At 33.7% G+C, this 19,068-nt stretch overlaps 1 protein-coding gene across 7 annotated transcripts in view; it reads left to right on the forward strand.

Annotated features, from left to right (window-relative positions):
- Positions 1 to 19,068, forward strand: part of Ccser2 (coiled-coil serine rich protein 2) — a 142,371-nt gene that overhangs the window by 54,933 nt on the left and 68,370 nt on the right. For 6 of the 7 annotated variants that reach the window (XM_076834493.1, XM_076834500.1, XM_076834494.1 and 3 more), the window contains 2 exons: positions 11,164 to 11,254; positions 17,968 to 18,130. In XM_076834493.1, the coding sequence (XP_076690608.1) occupies positions 11,164 to 11,254; positions 17,968 to 18,130 (254 nt within the window). Of the gene's footprint in view, positions 1 to 11,163; positions 11,255 to 17,178; positions 17,293 to 17,967; positions 18,131 to 19,068 lie in introns of those variants that run through there. The other variant, XM_076834501.1, reaches the window with a different exon arrangement.

A 19,068-nucleotide genomic window follows, 5' to 3' on the forward strand; every position in this document is an offset into this window, starting at 1 on the left:
TATCAGATTTTCTGTCTCGGCTTTCCTTATGGGTCATAATTATGCTAAAAATAAATTAGAGTTATTGATAAGAAAAACAAGTGGTGGGGAAGGGCTGGGGGAGACAGAAATGGGAGAGCTAATGAATTCATCAGGGAGTGATGTTAAAGAAAAGGAATGGATGTGTCAGACATTGATAGGGTTGAAACAAAGGTCTTAATGCAGCAATATTGGATAAACCAGTGGGAATCTCTGCTGGTCCTGAACATGAGAGGGCATAAATAAGTCAGTTCTGTTTGGAGGAATTGTAAAAGTTTGAAGGAAAAGATGAAAATGAGAAATCTGATGTGGAATCTGATGTGGAATCACCTGGGAACAGTGATCAGTAAATTAATTAAAATGAAGATAGACAGAAGGACCTGAGTCTGTGACTTTTACCTCTCCCACTCTAAGGCTTAAGTACATGGGTGGGTAATATGGTCATGGGATATAGATGAGCCATTTCTGAGACTCCATGACAGAGGAGCTCCATATACTTTGGTATCAAACCTGTTGGTGAAGGTTTAACTAGGGAAACTAGTAGTCTGAAAGGATAGTAGAACCAGGGATGGTGGCGCAAGCCTATAATTCCAGATAATTGGTAATCTGAGGCAGGAGGATCACAAGCTCAAAGCCAGACTCAGCAATTTAGGAAGGCCTTAAGCAACTTAGTGAGACCCTGTCTCAAAATCGAAAAAGGGATGGGATGTAGCTCAATGGTTAAGCACCCCTGGGTTCAATCTCTAGTACCTTCCCCACCCAAAATAATAATGGCAAAAATGTAGAAGGTGATGTGGTGATGGTTAAAATGAAAGTTGGGATGAAAATTGAAGTGTTTAAACAGGCTTCATATGAAGTGGTTGGTTTCCTTTACTTAAAAATGTTCTATGGAAAGGTATGCTATAGCTAATTGGGAAATAATCTCCAACCCAGCATTGTAAAACCAAAACCTGTTGGTGAGGTGTTAATACAGACTCCTGTTTGGAATATTAAGGTTGATGAAATTATCATTCTATAAAATTGCAGAATTACAATACCTTCATAATAATATAAGTACTAATTAATTTTCACAAGTTTAAGTTATTATGCTTGGATGAAATTTATATAACATAAAAATCACCCATATAAAAGTGAACATTATAGTGGTATTTATACATCCTCAATATTGTATAACCATAATCCCTATCTAGTCCATAACATTTTCATCACTACAAAGTAAACCTCCTCATCTTCATTAATTGCTTCCTCCAGTACTACCCTTGCCCACATCCCCAAGCTTTTGGAAACCACCAGTCTGCTTTCTGCCCCTATGGATTTACATATTTTGAATATTTTATAAAAATGGAATAATGCAATGTGTGATCTGTTGTATCTGGCTTATTTTGTTTATAATAAGGTTTTTGAAATTCATCCAGATTGTAGCATGTGTCAACAGTTCTGTCTAAAGCTGAATAATATCCTATTATATGCACATACCTAAACTTTTTATGGGCATATGAGTTTTTTCTACCTTTTAGTTATTGTGAATAGTGTTGCTAGGAACATGCATGTACATTCATTTGTTTGACTATCTTGTTTTAAATTGGAGCAGGAGTATGCATTTAGAAATAAGACTGCTGAGAAATATTGTAATTCTGTGTTCAACTTTTTGAGGAGTTGCCAAAATGTTTTCCACAAGAGTTGAATCACTTTACATTTCTACAATATATAAACATTCACATTTCCCCATATCCTGGACAATGTTCCCCTCACCTTTTTAATTAGTTATCTTACTGGATGCTAAGTGGTATTTTGTTGTGGGCTTGAATTTTATTTGCTAATTTAACAATAGTGTCAGGCATTATTTTCATGTGCTTTTTGGTCATTTGTATATCTTCTTCAGAGAAATGTTTGTTCAAGTACTTCGTCTGTTTTTAAGTTGGATTGTTCATAGTTTTGTTGTTGAGTTGTGAGAGTTCTTTATATTTTGTGGATATTAGACTATCAAGTGATATTATTTGCAAATATCTTCTGCCGTCTGTAGGATTTTTCTTAATGTCAAGAAGGTACACAAAAGTTTTTAATTTTCAAAAAGTCTACTTTATTATTTCTTTGATTATTTATGCTCCTGATTTCATGTCTGAGAATTAATTATCAAACCTAAGGTCATGAAGATTTACCCTTATGTTTTCTTCTAAGAGTTTCGTGTTTTAGTTTTTACATTCATTTTATGTTTTTGTGTATGGTGTAAGATGATGTAACTGCATTCTTTTGTCATTGATTGACAGTTTCTTTCTTTCCCTAATTAAAAAAAAAAAAATGCCATTGCACTGCCTTCTGGACTTTTCTGATGACAACTTAGCTGTTACTGTGGATCCCTTGCACATAATACATTGCTTCTCCCTTTCAGTATTTTCACTTTGGCAATTTGAATAATGTCATGGCGTCACTGTCTTTATATCAGTATCATTTTTTTTTTGGAGCTTTTTCAATGTGTACATTCATTCCCTTTTTTTCAAGGTTGGGGAGTTTTGAACTATTATTTCTTTAAGTATTCTTTCTAACCCTTTCTCATTCTTCCCTCCTTCTGAAATTCTCTTTATGCATGTTAGTATACTTGCTTGTATCCCAAAAGTTTAATTTAAAACAGCATAAAAATTTAAGGATATGTATTTTAGTCTTAATTAATAAAAACAATAAGAAGTTATAATTCTTTTTATTTGAAAAGTTCAGTGAAATTAATAAACCTTTAGCAAGACTGACGAAAGCAGAGTGAAACACAGATTACAAGATTGAAGGAGAAGGATATTTCTGTAGACCTCTCATATATTGAAAATAAGAGAATTTTGAGCAACTCTAAGTACATTTGACTTAATGTGAACAGACCAATTCTTTAAACACCCATTCTATTAAACTTTACCAAGGACAAAATAGATAAATAGCCATATAACCATTAAAGAAATGGCACTGCAGAAAAAAGTTTTTTCCTTGTTCACCTGGTTTCAGTATTTAATAGTTAATGAAAAAATAATGCCAATTCTACAGTCTTTCCCAGAAAATAGAAAAGGCAAAAATATTCTCAACTTGCTTTACAAAGCCAGTATTTACCTGATACTTGAATGAGAGAAAGATATTATATGGGTGATTGGGGGTGGGAGGAGTAATGACCAATATTCCTCATTAATGTAAACATTAAACCTAATCTTTGCACATTGAAATCAAGAATATATAAAAACAAAGTGAATAAGAAAGACTGTTTTCACATATATTTTTCCTGGGAATATAAAACTGGCTCAGTATTTAAAAATCAGTTAGTATAACCCACCACATTAGTGATAGACCCAACCTGATCTTTTCTTAAAATTGGGCATCTCGCCACAAAACCATGAAAAGATAATTTCGGCTTTACTATAAATTACTGCAAATTCTGAACCTACTTGGAATGCCTGCCTGTGCCCTGAACTCACCCATGTCCGGTTTTCCCTGACAAGATAACAACCCTTTCCTAAACCTTAGTGACGCCTCATAAATTCTGGCCTTCCCTGGCCGGATAACGACCCTCTGTGAGTCTCTAAGATCTCCATAAATTCTGATGCTGGGGCCAGCAAAAATGTAAACTTGTGTTATGCTCCTCAGAGTGTTGTTATCTGTAACCCCCCTTTGTGTAACTTTTTGGGCTATAAAACTGGGTCACAAAGAAGCCTCGCCGCTGTCCTTGGCTCCCACGATTTTGATGGGCAAGGCAGCCCGGCCGGTCGAAATAATAAGCTTGCTTCAATTTGATTTTAATTGGAGTCAGTGGTCTTTTCTTTCGTCCTGGTCTAACAATTAGCAGTAGAAAAAAACACATTCTATCAACAGATAATTGGCAAAATAACATCTGGTCTTGGCTTAACCCAAACTATCAGTGGAAGAGAACTTTCTCAACCTTGTTAAAGAATGTCTCCAAAACCCCTACAATTGTTATTGTACTTGATGTGGAAATGTAAGTGCTTTTTCCTCCTAAATTTGGGAACAAAGCAAACATATTCACTCTACTTTTAACATAGTTTGTATTTCTTAATCAGGGGGACATGTCCTTAGAAGTGCATTGTTAGGTGATTTTGTTGTTATTTTTGAGTAGACATCATACATAGAGTGTGTTTATACAAATAAGAATGGCTACAATGTTACCAGGCAAATACTATCTTATGGGACCACAATTTGCATATAGGCTCTGTGTGAACCAAAATGTCTTATGTAACACATGCCTGTAAAACAATTCAGTAAGTCAAGAGAAAGAAATAAAAGGCATATTTATTTTCAGATACAATATGATCTACATAATAAATCCTGTGGAACCTACAAGAATATTCCCATAACTAATAAGTGAGTTGAGCAGTTTCACAAGATACAAAGTGAATACACAAAATTTTTATTTCTCTCTATATAACTAGTTAGAAACTGGATTCATAAAATAATATTGTTTATAATATCTTCAGAATTACTTAGGTATAAATCTTAACATATGTAGGATATATCGAAGACTATAAGGAGCTGCTGGTAGTAATTAAAGGAGAACTAAATGGAGTCATGCGGTGTTTGTGGATTGGAACATGTAGTGATGCTATCATTCCAACCTAATGTAATTTATATATTTAATTCATTACTCATCAAAATCCCAGCAGCATTTTTAATTTTGTGTTTATAGACAAATTCTAAATATAAAAGACAAATTAGAATAAACATTTTGTAAAAAATGGAACAAAGTTGAAGGAATTACCCTACTTCATTTTAAAGCTATAGCAAATGAAAACATGCAGTATAGGCAAAGGGATGGTCAGGCAAATCATTGGAACATATTAGAGACTCTAGAAAAGAAAGGGAATCATACAAATACAGCTGGCTCATCTTTGCCTGAGTTGCAAAAGCAATTCAGTGGAGAAAGATTTCAACAAGTGATGTTGGAACTATTGACATGTTAAAACAAACAGTAAAGAAAGAATCTTGACTAGAGTTTTACATGTTATATAAAGATTATCTCCAAACGAATCTGAGATGTAATTGTGAAGTATAAAACTAGAGTACTTAGGAGAAAACATAAAAAATCTTTATAACCTGGAGGTTAGATGGAAAGTTATTAGATATTATACCAAAAAGCATAGTTATTAAAAAGGTAATTGGATGTCATCAAATTAATAACATTTGCTTTACCAAAGACACCGTCAAGGAAAATTTAAAAAAAAAACTACAAACTGGGAGGAAATATTTGGGAATCACATACCTACCAAAAGACTTATTCAGAATTTTAAAAGGTTCTTAAAAGTAAACACTATATAAACAGACAATACAAATAAAAATGTATCTACAGGTTTGAATAGATAGTTCACTAAAAAGATGTAAGGATGAGAAATAAGTGTGTCAAAATATGCTCAAACATCATTAGCAAATTCAGACCACACTGAGACACATCTGAACAATTATTAGAATAACTAAAGTAAAGATTAAATATTAAGTTTTGGTGAGGATGTTGAGCAACTGGATATCTCATTATTTGCTGACTGGCATGCAAAATGTTACAGCAACTCTGAGAAATGGCCTGGAAGTTTCTTAAGATGTAAATACACACTCATTATATTATCCAGTAGTATTTATCCTAGAGAAAAGAGAACTTAGATTTACACAAAAACTTGTACATAAATATTTTTAGTAGATTTATTTATTCATTTGTTCATTCATTCATCCTTTTTTAATTTAATTTTGTATTTTACTTTGAGACATGGTCTTGCTGAGTTGCTGAGGCTAACTTTGAACTTGCAATCCTCTTGCCTCAACCTCCCAAATGGCTGCGATTAGAAGTGTATGCTAGTTGCACAGCTAATAGTTTGATTTACAATAGCTAAAAATGGAGAAAGAATCAAAGTGTCCTTAAGTGAGTAAATGGATACAAAGACTGATGTATCCTATGCAGTAGAATACTACTTAGAAAGAAACCAATTGTTGATATTTTAAACAATTTAGATGCATCTTAAAGTCATTATACTGAGTGAAAGAAGCTATGCATAAGGTTGCACACTGTAAGATTCTGTTTATATGACATTCTTTTTATCTTTTTTTTTTTTTTTAGTTATAGGTGGACACAATACCTTTATTTTGTTCATTTATTTTTTGTGGTGCTGAGGATAGAACCCATTGTCTCATACGTGCGAGGCAAGTGCTCTACTGCTGAGCCATAGCCCCAGTTCCTTATATGACATTCTTTAATTAGTGTTTCATAGAAGTTATAGAAGAGGGTGTATCTATAACTGACTATTATGGGGGACTTTTTGAGTGAAGAAACTGTTCTGTAATCTGAATTGTCTTAGTATTTACACAGATCTATAATTAATTAAAATTAATAAAGTGTATCTAAAAGTTGCTTTTATGGTATAATTAAACTAGTGGTGGTGTCATTCATTTGCCAAAACATATAGGCTTTCTGCAAAGTACAGTGTAGGAGAAATGTCTGAAGCACTGATGAACCATCTCATAGTTTACTATATTTGAATAGAAAAACATTCTCAGACCAAGGGAATTCTATGGTAATTCTGCTAGTAAATGCTCAGTTAATTAATTCCATTGAGGCTGATGGGAGCCTCTAGAAGCCAGAGAATATACACTTCAGTTTTCATTGTCATGCTGTCAGCTGATAATTGGGTTCCAAAACTGTATGTTAACATTTTTCTACCAGATCTGACCTTCTTTTTTATTATTTTTTAGTTCCCATTATATATTTATTTGTTTTATTTCATTTTTTCAACTTTATTTAATTTCGACTTCCTTTTTTCAGCTTTATTTCAGTTAACATGCATCATGTATCTGTTTCTCAAGCCAGGAACTAAGAAATTGTCAATGACTCTTGATTACTTCTCAGTAACTCTTGTCCTATAGAGTCTAACTCCTTAGTATGTTTCAGAACAGATTCTTATTTTTTATTCTCATCAGCACTGATTAAATCATCATGTCACATGGATTCTAGAATGGCCACAAAACTATTTTTTTCTGTCCAACTTAAATTCATTCTCTGTACTGCAGCTAGAATGATATTTCTTTAATATAAATATAAATCTCAAATTTATATTTATATTTATATTAATATAAATCTCAATTTGTCACTACTTTAAAAGTCTTCAGTCTTGTTTACCTGGGTATATCCAATATCCCAGAATATTGTTTTTTATATATTGGTGTTTTATTTGTCAAAATTTCGAGAGGATTTTTTTGTGTTTGATGAGCAGAATCAATCCCAACTCTTTCTAACATTGATTTGATATCTAGACTAGTGTTGAATCATGGTGTCAAGAGAGTATCTGAAGAGATTTATTTTTCTCAGTTTCTAGGAAGAACAGGGCAAGCACCCAAGTTGATCTAGAATGGCTTGTGTGAAGGGAGGGGCATGGGTGGCTCTGGTTTTTATTGTGGATAGGGGTGGACCAGGTTGAGGGTTCCCACTTGCACAATGGGGTTGCATGAGTTGAATTTTCCTGCTGTTGTCAAGGGAGGAAAACTATCCAACATGAATTTTTTAAAATTTTATTTATTTTTATTTTTTAGTTGTAGTGGACACAATATCTTTATTTCATTTTTATGTGGTGGTGAGGATCAAACCCAGTGCCTCATTCATGCTAGGCAAGTACTACACCACTAAGCCACAACCCCAGCCCCCAACATGAATTTTTACTATTGAATAAAACTAATAAAATCACTTTGAGGGGGCTGGGGATGTGGCTCAAGTGGTAGTGCGCTCGACTGGCGTGCATGCGGCCCGGGTTCGATCCTCAGCACCACATACAAACAAAGATGTTGTGTCCACCGAAAACTAAAAAATAAATATTAAAATCACTTTGATTGTATTACAGAAGAGTGTAAACACATTATCTGACATAAGGGAAGATAATACCAATCTTTGGTTTATTACTTTCCAGATATTTAAATGTACCTTTAGTCATTAAAGATGTAGTCATATTGTGTGTATGTAAATCTCCTTCTTCTCTACTGTTTTCATTTTTTAGAACATCTTCCATATATAATGATTTATTGATAAGCACTTGATACTGATGTTTTTCCCTCCCTAAAATTCTGAGTTTTGCTTCCTTTTCTGCTAGGTTTTCTTGTTAACTTCTCAAAGTTGTATCATAATTATTTTTTCACTTTTACATTCATTAAAACAAGCTCATTCCTATTCTTTAAGGTTATTTTTTAAAAACAAAAAGTTATAAAGTGAACAGTACAGAAACCCATGTACCAAAACAAATTGTAGAGTTTTGTTAGATTTGAAAATTAGACACCTTTTTTTGCAGTGGTCAGAGTGCTGCTTTTGCTGGCTATGTGACTTAGCCATCCCTACTCTGAGACAGAGTTTATTGCTTTTGATTCTTTGTCCTGGCCTTAGTTGTCAGTTCTGGCCTGAAACACCCAATACCATCTTTTTCCACATATACTCAAACATACATTCACAAACAGTCAAATGTATATAGAGGATTTTTTAATTTTATGTGTGTATAAAATTACACATGTCATAATGCTTGTTGCAGAAATTTAAAAAACAAAACCACAAGTACTCTAACAAAAAAAAAGAAGAAAACCTTATAATTTTAAAATAGAGTTAATGTATATTTTGGTTCCTTCCAATTTTTTGAATGGATATCATGCCATGTTTTCATAAATGAATAAGTTTGTATATGCTGATTTATATGCTTAAATTTTTTTTCAATTAATATCTAGTGTCTTCAGTTGAAGAAATGTTTTCCTTTAAGGATGTTTATTCAGTTCTTTTGGCTTTCATACAAGAGACATTGAAACAAAACTATTTGTCTCAATAGAGTTGCTAGTAAAGTTTCAAATAGAACCCTGTAGGACTGCTTCTGCTTATACCATTTTTTGTGTAGTCTGATCTTATCATAGAAAACAACAGATTGAATTAAACTAGTGAGGCAGTGGGTGCTGATGGTAGTCAGCAAAAGGTGGGTTTGGTATAAAAAAGGAAATGAGGATATTAATCTCATTAATGGCTTATTGCATTATTTTTCATAAGTCTCTAATCGTTAGAAATAATAAAACCAACCTCCCATACCAAATATAAATGTGAATGGGGGAGATTCTTTGCTAATTCTATCATTCATGTAATTAGGGAACTTGTTAAAAGTATGGACACAGGAGTTAGACTTCTGTGTACCAGTCCTATTTTGGCTAGGTGTTTAAAGCTCCTGTGTATTAGTTTGATCACAGATAATATAGGGATCACATTAATCACCAGTTCATTGGGTTATTTTGAAGATTACATAAAGGAATTAATATTTATAAAGTGCTTAGAACAATATCTGGCACATGAGTAGCACTGTTAAGTTTTGTATAATGAAAATTAAAATCCATTGGGAAGAATCATAGGAAGGAGGAAGACTAGGGAATGATGTTACAAATTGTTTAATGAAATAAACCAGCTTGTGTTTTTCAGCTTTCTCTTATTGTAACAAAATACCTGTGATAATCAACTTATAAAGCGAAAAGGCTTATTTTGGTTTACAGTTTTGTAGTTTCCAGTCCATGATTGTTTGGCCTTTTAGGTCAGGCTTGTAACAAGATAGCACATTGTGGTGCAAATGCATGCCAGAGCAAAACTGCCCATCTCATATTCAGGAAAGTAGAGAGAGAAAGAAGAAGGGGTCAGGGTCCTACTATCATCTTCAAAAGGCATAACCTTAGGAACCTAGGATCTCCTACTAGGCTCAGCCTTTTAAAGGTTCCACCACCTCTTAAACAGCATCCCCTGGGAACCAAGCCTTTAACACATGGGATTTTGGGGGCCATTCAAAATCCAAATTGTAGCATCATTGAATTTGGGCTTTTAAAACCTTTAAAAATTTATTTATTTATTCATTCATTCACTCATTCATGCATTCATTCATTCATTTTTTTTCATTCATATATTTACTGAGTAATACTGGGGATTGAACCTTGGGGTACTCTACCAATGAACTACATCCCCATCTCTCTTTTTTTCTTTTTTTTAAAAAAAATTTAATTAACTTTTTTTATTTATATGTGATAACAGAATGCATTATAATTCTTATTACACATATAGAGCACAACTTTTCATATCTCTGGTTGTATACAAAGTATATTCACACCAATTCGTGTCTTCATACATGTACTTTGGATAATAATGTCCATCACATTCCACCATCATTTCTAACCCCATGCCCCCTCCCTTCTCCCCCCACCCCCTGCCCTATCTAGAGTTCGTCTATTCCTCCCATGCTCCCTTTCCTTACCCCATTATGAATCAGCCTCCTTATATCAGAGAAAACATTTGGCATTTTGTTTTTTGGGATTGGCTAACTTCACTTAGCATTATCTTTTCTAACTCCATCCATTTACCTGCAAATGCCATGGTTTTATTCTCTTTTATTGCTGAGTAATTTTCCATTTTGTATATATGCCACATTTTTTTAATCCATTCATCTATTGAAGAGCATCTAGGTTGGTTCCACAGTTTAGCTATTGTGAATTGTGCTGCTATAAACATTGATGTGGCTGTGTCCCTATAGTATGCAGTTTTTAAGTCCTTTGGGTATAGTCTGAGGAGAGGGTTAGCTGGGTCAAATGGTGGTTCCATTCCCAATTTTTCAAGAAATCTCCATACTGCTTTCCATATTGGCTGCACCAATTTGCAGTCCCACAGCACTATATGAGTGTACCTTTTCTCTCCACATCCTTGCCAACACTTATTGTTGTTTGTTTTCATAATAGCTGCCATTCTGACTGGAGTGAGATGAAATCTGAGAATAGTTTTGATTTGCATTTCTCTAATTGCTAGCGATGATGAACATTTTTTCATACATTTGTTGAGTGATTGTATATCATCTTCTGAGAAGTGTCTATTTTTTATTTTATTTTTGAGACAGGAACTTGCTCAGTTGTTGAGGTTGGTCTTAAACTTATGATTCTCCTGCCTCAGCCTCTCAAGTTGTTGGGATTACAGGCATATACCGCTGCATGTGACGACTTTAAATTTTTTAAAAATCTATTTTGTTTTTGCCATGTAAACATTGGTAAATTCAGATTATCATATGATGATATTTTCAAAAATAATAGTGATACACATCCTTTGAACTAAGTTACAGTGTTTTTTACTGCTTTCGTTCACAGGATATTCTTAATAATCTTGAATCATGTGACCTTGAGGATGATGATCTTATGCTTGATGTGGATCTGCCTGAGGATGCACCTCTTGACAATGGTAAGTTGAGACAATATTGAGCCTCCAAAGGCATATTATATATACTTGAGGTACTTATCTATAGCTAATTTTATATTTATTGCTTTCAGACTTCTTAACTGGTGGTAGAAGTGCAATAATACAAGAAGAAACCTGTGTATTTTATGTCTTGATTTAGAACCAGTACTCAATTACTTCTAACCACATTCAGTTGGCCCAAATCAAGTCCCATGGCTAGCCTAACAACACTAGGATTGTTGTTAGAATCTCTGCAGTCACATGACAGGGGACTTTGGATGTATAATTTTGTTAAGAAGAGTGAGGAGCTGAGGACATTATGTACTCTATCTTCAGGATGGAAAATATTGCACCTTCCTGTGCCTCTTTTGTCACTTGGGACACTCCTGCAGTCAGAGTCAAGTTCCAGTACTAATAAAGAAAAATCACAGCCAATACCCAAGAAGACCAAGAAAAACAGCAGAACTCCCAGGATTATAATAGCCCCAAAAGGTAATAATGAGAACACATAGGGAAATTCACTTGCAGCACAATGCTGTGTGGAGCTATAAAACAAGATTTCCCAGCAAAACAGTCAGTAGTTGACACAAATCATGCTGCTGTTGAAATCCTAGTTAGTGACCCGAAAGATCAAGTGGAAAAATATTGTATAACATAAGAAGAAAAACATAAAGTGTTGAAAATCACAGGGGAAACAGTAATGAGATTTGATGATCCAAGAATTTACTGTGAATTTTTAAGACTGATTTTTGAGAAGTGAAGGATTTACCTCCTTGGAATACATCACATTATATATAATGCATTTTAGTTTGACAGAATTATAGCAACTTCTCTTTGGAAACCTTATACCCTTTCTGAGCTAAAGTAGAAATATGGCTGGAATCAGTATTAGAGTTTGCCTTATCTTTAGCGCACAATACAAGTTAACCTCATTGTAGATAAAATGGAAGAAAGGAAATTGAACATCTTTGAGGTCTTGATTGGGGTCTTACAAGAAATAGGAGGGAACTCCTAGAACTATCTTTACTATGTTATATATTTATTATATTGTAGATTACTGTAGTTCTTACTTATATTTATTATATTATACATTACTCTATTTACTGGATTATAGATTTTCACTAGGAGAAGATAAGTACTGGCTCTTTTATGCTAAAGAAACACTAAAGAAAGCTGAACATGAATCTAAAATATGCAGTTTCTGGAGGCACTAAAGATAAAATAGTATTTAGGTTTAATACTATAAGAAAATAACTGTGCTCTTTATATGTCTCAGAACCTGAAATAACCATACCAACCCATTAAGCTCTTTGGTTGGGGAGGATAGTAATGTCGTCAGGACTGGTAGAAGTTTAAAGGATCTTCTAATGTTTATTTAATTATTGGTTTTAGTTCCTTTTATGTTCTGGTTTTTAAGGTTGTTATGCAAGTTTGGAAAGAGGTTTTGATTGATCATTCTGAACCTTCATGGATTCAGCATCACTAGTTTTGCCAGTATCACTGGTATTTTTGCCAAAAGAAGACTAACACCTGATTGAGATCTTCAGTTTGGGTTTGATTTGGATACAGAGTTGCTGTGAATTCATTGTGAAGAGACATACTTTTTAGAGTTTTCAAGGAGGAAGACATGAAAAGAGTTTTATCTGGCAATTGCATTTGTACAAATGTCTTTCATTTTTAAGGTAACACTTGTGTTAGAGGAAAAAATTGTTTATTGGTCAGAGATTTCTTGGGCACTTATAGGCTGGGATATGGGTGCCATCCACACCTGAGTGTTGGTGACCCTAAAGGGGAGACTATGTAAAGCCAGGAGGGTTTAACGTTGATAATATAGTTTTCATATCAATAAAACATTTGCAAGATTGTATTTTTTTTTTTAGAAAGAGTCAGAGAGAGGGAGAGAGAGAGAGAATTCTAATATTTATTTTTTAGTATTTGGTGGACACAACATCTTTGTTTGTATGTGGTGCTGAGGATCAAACCCGGGCCGCACGCATGCCAGGCGAGCGCGCTACCGCTTCAGCCACATCCCCAGCCCTGCAAGATTGTATTTTAACATTTACAGAAATTTATCTTTGAATTTAAGAGTAAAACAGGAAATTGAACACTTGATTTCTCCCTCAAACCTTTTTTATTAATCACCAGTTAATTTTTTCTCCATCAGTTTGTTAACTGATGCAAGGCAATTGTTTTTCCAGTGTCTTTGGAAAACAAAGTATATTACGAGACTTCAATCTCCAGTGTTTGTTTAACTGGTGTGGAGGCATCTTGTTGTTTTATGTGAAGGATATTATTTTATTCTGAGCCTTATTCTGTTGTTGTGTCTGCCCGCACCCCCGCCACCAAGACTCCAAACTGTTAGCATTGTTGTCTGATGATGAAGCTATTTATTTCTTCTTTCATGGTATGTGAGGAAAGATGGATCACATTCTTTTAGAATCTTCTCCTGAAGGCTATATGAAAGTACTAGTTTGTCCCTGGTGTCTGCAGTGGATTTTAGTACTCCCCCCGCCCCCCCCCCCTTTTTTTTTCTTATAGGACTGAATCAACTGAGTATGTGTTTATAGGACTTTGTCGACAGCCTTTGCTTTTCTAAACCCTCTAGTTGCTCATGCAACAGTCATTGATTCTTACATCATTTTCACGCTCTTTACTGTGCTTTTCCTTTCTTAATTAATTGTGTCTAGGGTTTCTTTTTGTGAACTTGTTTGGTATAGAGTTATGGAGTCAGGAGCACTAAATTATTAGTTCCTAAAACAAATTTCTCCCAATCTTGTTTAGACCTTAGAGTAAGTGACGCTGGATCCTTAGTTCAGAATAAGACCAGGTCTTAAAATCAACCTTTTGTGGTTTTTCCTATTCTGAAGAAAGTTTATCTTTAAGAGAAACTGTACTTTTTGATCAGGCCAAAGGTCAGTGGGAGAGATGTCTTAGAGGAAAGTCAGGAAGGATAGAATGAGGGAAGAGTAATAATAAAAGAAAGGAGCTTAGGTTTGTGTTGTGATTTGGAAGGACCTTAATGAGACTTTATTTTATTTTTTTTAATGTTTTTCTTTTTACCCTAGCTAAAGATTATTTTAAGGAACAATTTTAGAATTAAATTTTGTTTGGAAGACCATTGGGTGTTTGAGATTTGCTCCTTTCTTATTCTAAGGTATTTTCTAAATGAATACTTGTGTTATGTCAGAAGCATTGTTATGTTGCTTCATTTTCTTGCCTGGGAACTTTTAATGACCACTTGTTGCCAACAGACTAAACCCTGATATTTGGCACATCATAGTATAATTCTCAGGATCATGAATTTTCATAGTATGTACCTTCTTGGGTATGCTGTTAATTTTTTTATCCTTTCTGTTTAAACTATTCTTTGTTGAAAAAGGTGTCTTTCTAATCATCTCCTGAACCCCACAGAAGTTACAATGCGTACTTAACTGCACATATTTCATGTTAAATGCTGTAAGGCTGTATTCTTGCTAAACTTTTTGTTGACTACTTGCAATTACTGTATTTTCTTCTGGAAATTTATCTTTACATTTCAGTACTAATTGTATTCAGTAATAATAAAGTTTATGTTTTATTTTATTTTTTTGTATGTGAGCTCTTCTGCTTTTAAATCAAATTGCAATTGAAAATTTTTTAAAATCAGATTATAAGACCTGTAAAGTAGATTCTTCTCAAGCTTTGAGATATATAACTTCTTCTGCAGTGTTCTTAGCTAATTATTAATCACAGGTAGAAATTCTTCTGTGCCATCCTTTATTTTCTTGGGATATTAAAGTTATAAAAGCAGCAATCTAGGATTCTTTTGGTATCATATTTTGTTCCTTTGTCAAATCAGAAAAAGATAGGTATTATGAGAATTAGACATAGGCATCTTCATACCATACACCTTTCAGTTAACTATATTAGATCCTCTTTCATGCTCCATGGGGTAAAATCCTGATATTATCTCTTTCTCATAGTAAAATCTGCTTTTTTTTTTTGAGCTGGAGACTACCTTTCAAAGATTTATATTTATTCTCTAATACGGTCCCTCAGTTCATAGGACCACATCTGGCCAACAGGTGGTTTTGATCAAAATAGTGGCTTAAACATTTTTTAATTGGAATGCCTTTAGATTCACCTTACACTTTCTGTAGTTAACTGCAGGCACCACCTTAGCTTCTGGCATTATACATTCAGAGGAATTTATTTTCTTTCTTGGTCTTAATTGTCCTGGTCTTCATTTGTCAGGCTCTGGAAACTGGTTTTAATTTATCTTCATCTTAAAATTTTGTTTGCTTTGCATTTTCTTTTCTATATTATTTCTTTCATTCTGTCAGGTAATGAATCTTTTCTAAGAAACCACCACTAATGTTATTTCACATTACTTTCATGGCCACATTTTAAAGTATATAAGTGCGTAATCCATGGTTGTCTCAGGGCTATCTTCAGGGGACTCCCTGCAGAATTTCTTTTAGAGGTTAAACCACTATGTCATAATTTGAGCATTTGTCCTCTGTAGTTATGCTAAATATTTGTTTCCAGTGCTTATTTGCCATTATGCCCATGATTAGGTTAAAATTTCAGTAAAGGCTCCCAATTTGGAGTTTGTATATGATAACACAGCCGCTAGCAGACACAGATGTATCACATAAATTTTTGCATTGTAATTGCCCAACTCATCTCCTGGCCTATTTGCCTAGTTTGTTTGCTTCTTGTTACTCTGTGTTTACTGTGTTGATACCATTTTAAGACTATATCAGGTGATTCTGATGACAAAATATCTTCTTTGTGGAGTGAGTAGAGTTTTTTTCTGCCTGAACAAAGGAAAAATATAAATCCAAAACATTTAAAAGTAGATGTGTACTATGCCTCAGCTATCTAAAATTGATTACTGAGGATTGAACCCAGAAGCACTTAACCACTGAGCCACATCCCCAGTCCTTTTTTAATATTTTATTTAGAGACAGGATCTCGCTGAGTTGCTTAGGGCCTCGCTAAGTTGCTGAGGCTGGCTTTGAATTTGAGATCCTCCTGTCTCAGCCTCCCAAGCCTCTGGAATTACAGGCGTGTGCCACAGTGCCTCGTCTAAAGTAACATCTTAATGCCAGTATGGAACTTAATAGAATCTGTGAGTATAACACAAGTGTGAGTTTATAAATGACATTGCTAAATGTAGTTTTAAATCTTAAGATTTAAAAAGAATTCTTTTTCTTTAGCAATCTAATTTTCTACTGATTTTTTAACATAATGATCAACATACCCTTTATTATCTTTATGTTTTCTATAATTGAACTTAAAAAAATACATGCTGATTTATCCTGGTGTCAATAAGTTATTGGAAATAATTTCAAATGTAAGATTATTTTTAAAAATGTCTCTTTAAAATTTAAAAAACCTATGAAAACATATATTTCCACTTCTCTCCATATTGACTCCTGTAGTGAGGTAAACAGAATGTCGATATCCTGTGCAAAAGTTTATTTAAGTTATTATGCATTTAGAAGAAATGAGTTCTGTATATAAGAGGATTGAACATCTATATTTTATTTTCTCTATATCATCTTTTTTAGAAATGGGAAGTTTGTTTTTATCTGCTATGTTGTGTAACAAGATACTTGGTGTATTTCAGATTCAGGTTTTTCATTAAGTAGTCATTTAGACAAGTACTTTTTTTAAAAACAAATGGGGAATTATGTTGATTTCTAAAGCATTTTAATCACATGGAATTTTAAACATGGAGAATTGAACTTTCTCATGTAATAGTTCTTAGACTGGAGAAATCCTTCCTGTTCTGTTGCTTGGGTTAGTGTTTAGCAGTATTTTTAGTAACACTCCTAACTCAGTAGCTATGTAAGCACTGAGCGAAGATGGAGTCACAGGGCAGACTGGGCTTGCTTCCCACAGGGAGGGCTGGGAGTGGAGCAGGAAGGAAGGCCTGTTCAGCAGTGCCTTGTGTGCAACTATGTCTGAGTAGGCAGCGGGCAAAACACAATGTCTCCCTTGTACAAAGTAACTCTCTTAGTGAGTGCTCAGATATGTCAGGAAAAAGTGTTTGGGTAAGTGAAGAAGCTTGGGGTGTTTCAAAGAGATTCTTTTCATGTTTTTGTGGTATTTGGATTTCAGGGAGTGTACTATTTGTTGTTGCAAAGTACTGGCTTTGTTTTCAGTGGCATTTTAGATTTTTTGAACAAGCTCTACCACAGGCAGATTGAAGCATTTTACTTTCTAAAAATGTGAGCTAAATTTAAGAAATAATTTGTTTGTGATGAAAAGTTTGTGCTTCCTGAAACCAGAGGAAATTAATTGTTGCATTTGTTTTTAGGAATGAATTCTCTACTGGGCTTAAAATCTACTTTTTCCTGTGATTTTTCCTTCTGAAATCATAACCAATTTGTGATAGTTATGAGCACTACTTATAACCGATTGTTGGTATTTGAAATGTATAATCTTGATTTCAAGAAGGATTTGCTTGCTTTACAAATGGTGTGGCAGTTAATTATTCACTAAGTGACTGAGATGTAAAAGTTTCTAATTCACTTTAGTTTGAATAATATGAAGTTTAGTTTTTACCAAAAGAACTGGTTATTGTTCTTCTGGAAATCTTTATTTTGTGATTAGCTAACATACGTGGCTGGTATTTTTAGAATATTACTTTTGTATTTTCAACAGCCTTAAGTAGCCAACTTTGCAGTGTGCACATGTTTATAGTCTTCGCTTTTGAATTTGTTTAGTGGAGTGTGACAATATGAACCGCTTTGACCGACCAGACAGAAATGTTCGGCAGTCTCAGGAAGGATTTTGGAAAAGACCACCCCAGAGGTGGAGTGGACAGGAACATTACCACCTCAGCCATCCTGACCACTATCATCACCATGGAAAAAGTGACTTGAGCAGGTGAGTACTATTATTTTAACCTAGATTTTATTTTCCAACTTCTGTTTAAATAATAATTCTCCTCACCAAACTGATCTTATGTAATGTTTAAACCAAAAAATATTTCTAGTTATGTGTGACACTAATTAAAACTAACAATTATTATTTTGTGACCCCAATATTAACTTTATTATACATATAAATATTGTATCTGTATCTACTATTTGGAATTTTGTGTTTCTACTATTTGGATTATTTTTTTTATAGATCTCATTAGGAGATGATTTAATGTTGACTTGTTAACATTTATAATTCTAAATAATGATGTGTAAAATTAGTGCCAAGTGATTTGTTTTTCATTTATATAATAAGTCCAAATTTAAAATTTTCACAAGTACTTTTAGAAACAAAAGAAAATACTGTATAATGCTAGAAGTATTTTCCTTTTTGAAATATAGAATAATCTTTAATTTGATCATACCTAATGTTTAACGGATTTCTGTAGTCATCTAAGACTGGGATCAAAGATTTCCGTGGCACCGATTAGCTTTGCAAGTTTACATCATTTATTTAACCCCTGTCTATTTCAGTTTATCATCTGCAAAATGTACTCAATAATACCTTTTTCTTAGTATTTGAGGATCAAGAATAAAAGTGCCTGGAACAGTGACTGGTGAAGAGTAGGCACCCAGTGGCCATTGTTATTAAATGTTTCCTTTTTATTGCCTCATCTCATTCTCCAAGGGATTTGAGGTCATTCTGGAACATGTTTATAATACAAATAATAAAATTTGGGTGAAAAAATAATGAAAGGAAACCATAATAGCCTTGTATACTCCCAAAGTAGGAAACAAAACCATTTCTAAGATTCTTTGTAGCAAAAGCCAAGAACTAAACTTGATCTGTTGCAAGATATGTAGTGTGCAGAAGATGAAGGTTATGTTTTTCCTGAATTTATT

Source organism: Callospermophilus lateralis, chromosome 15 (assembly GCF_048772815.1).
Source record: "Callospermophilus lateralis isolate mCalLat2 chromosome 15, mCalLat2.hap1, whole genome shotgun sequence".
Classification (NCBI taxonomy): domain Eukaryota; kingdom Metazoa; phylum Chordata; class Mammalia; order Rodentia; family Sciuridae; genus Callospermophilus; species Callospermophilus lateralis.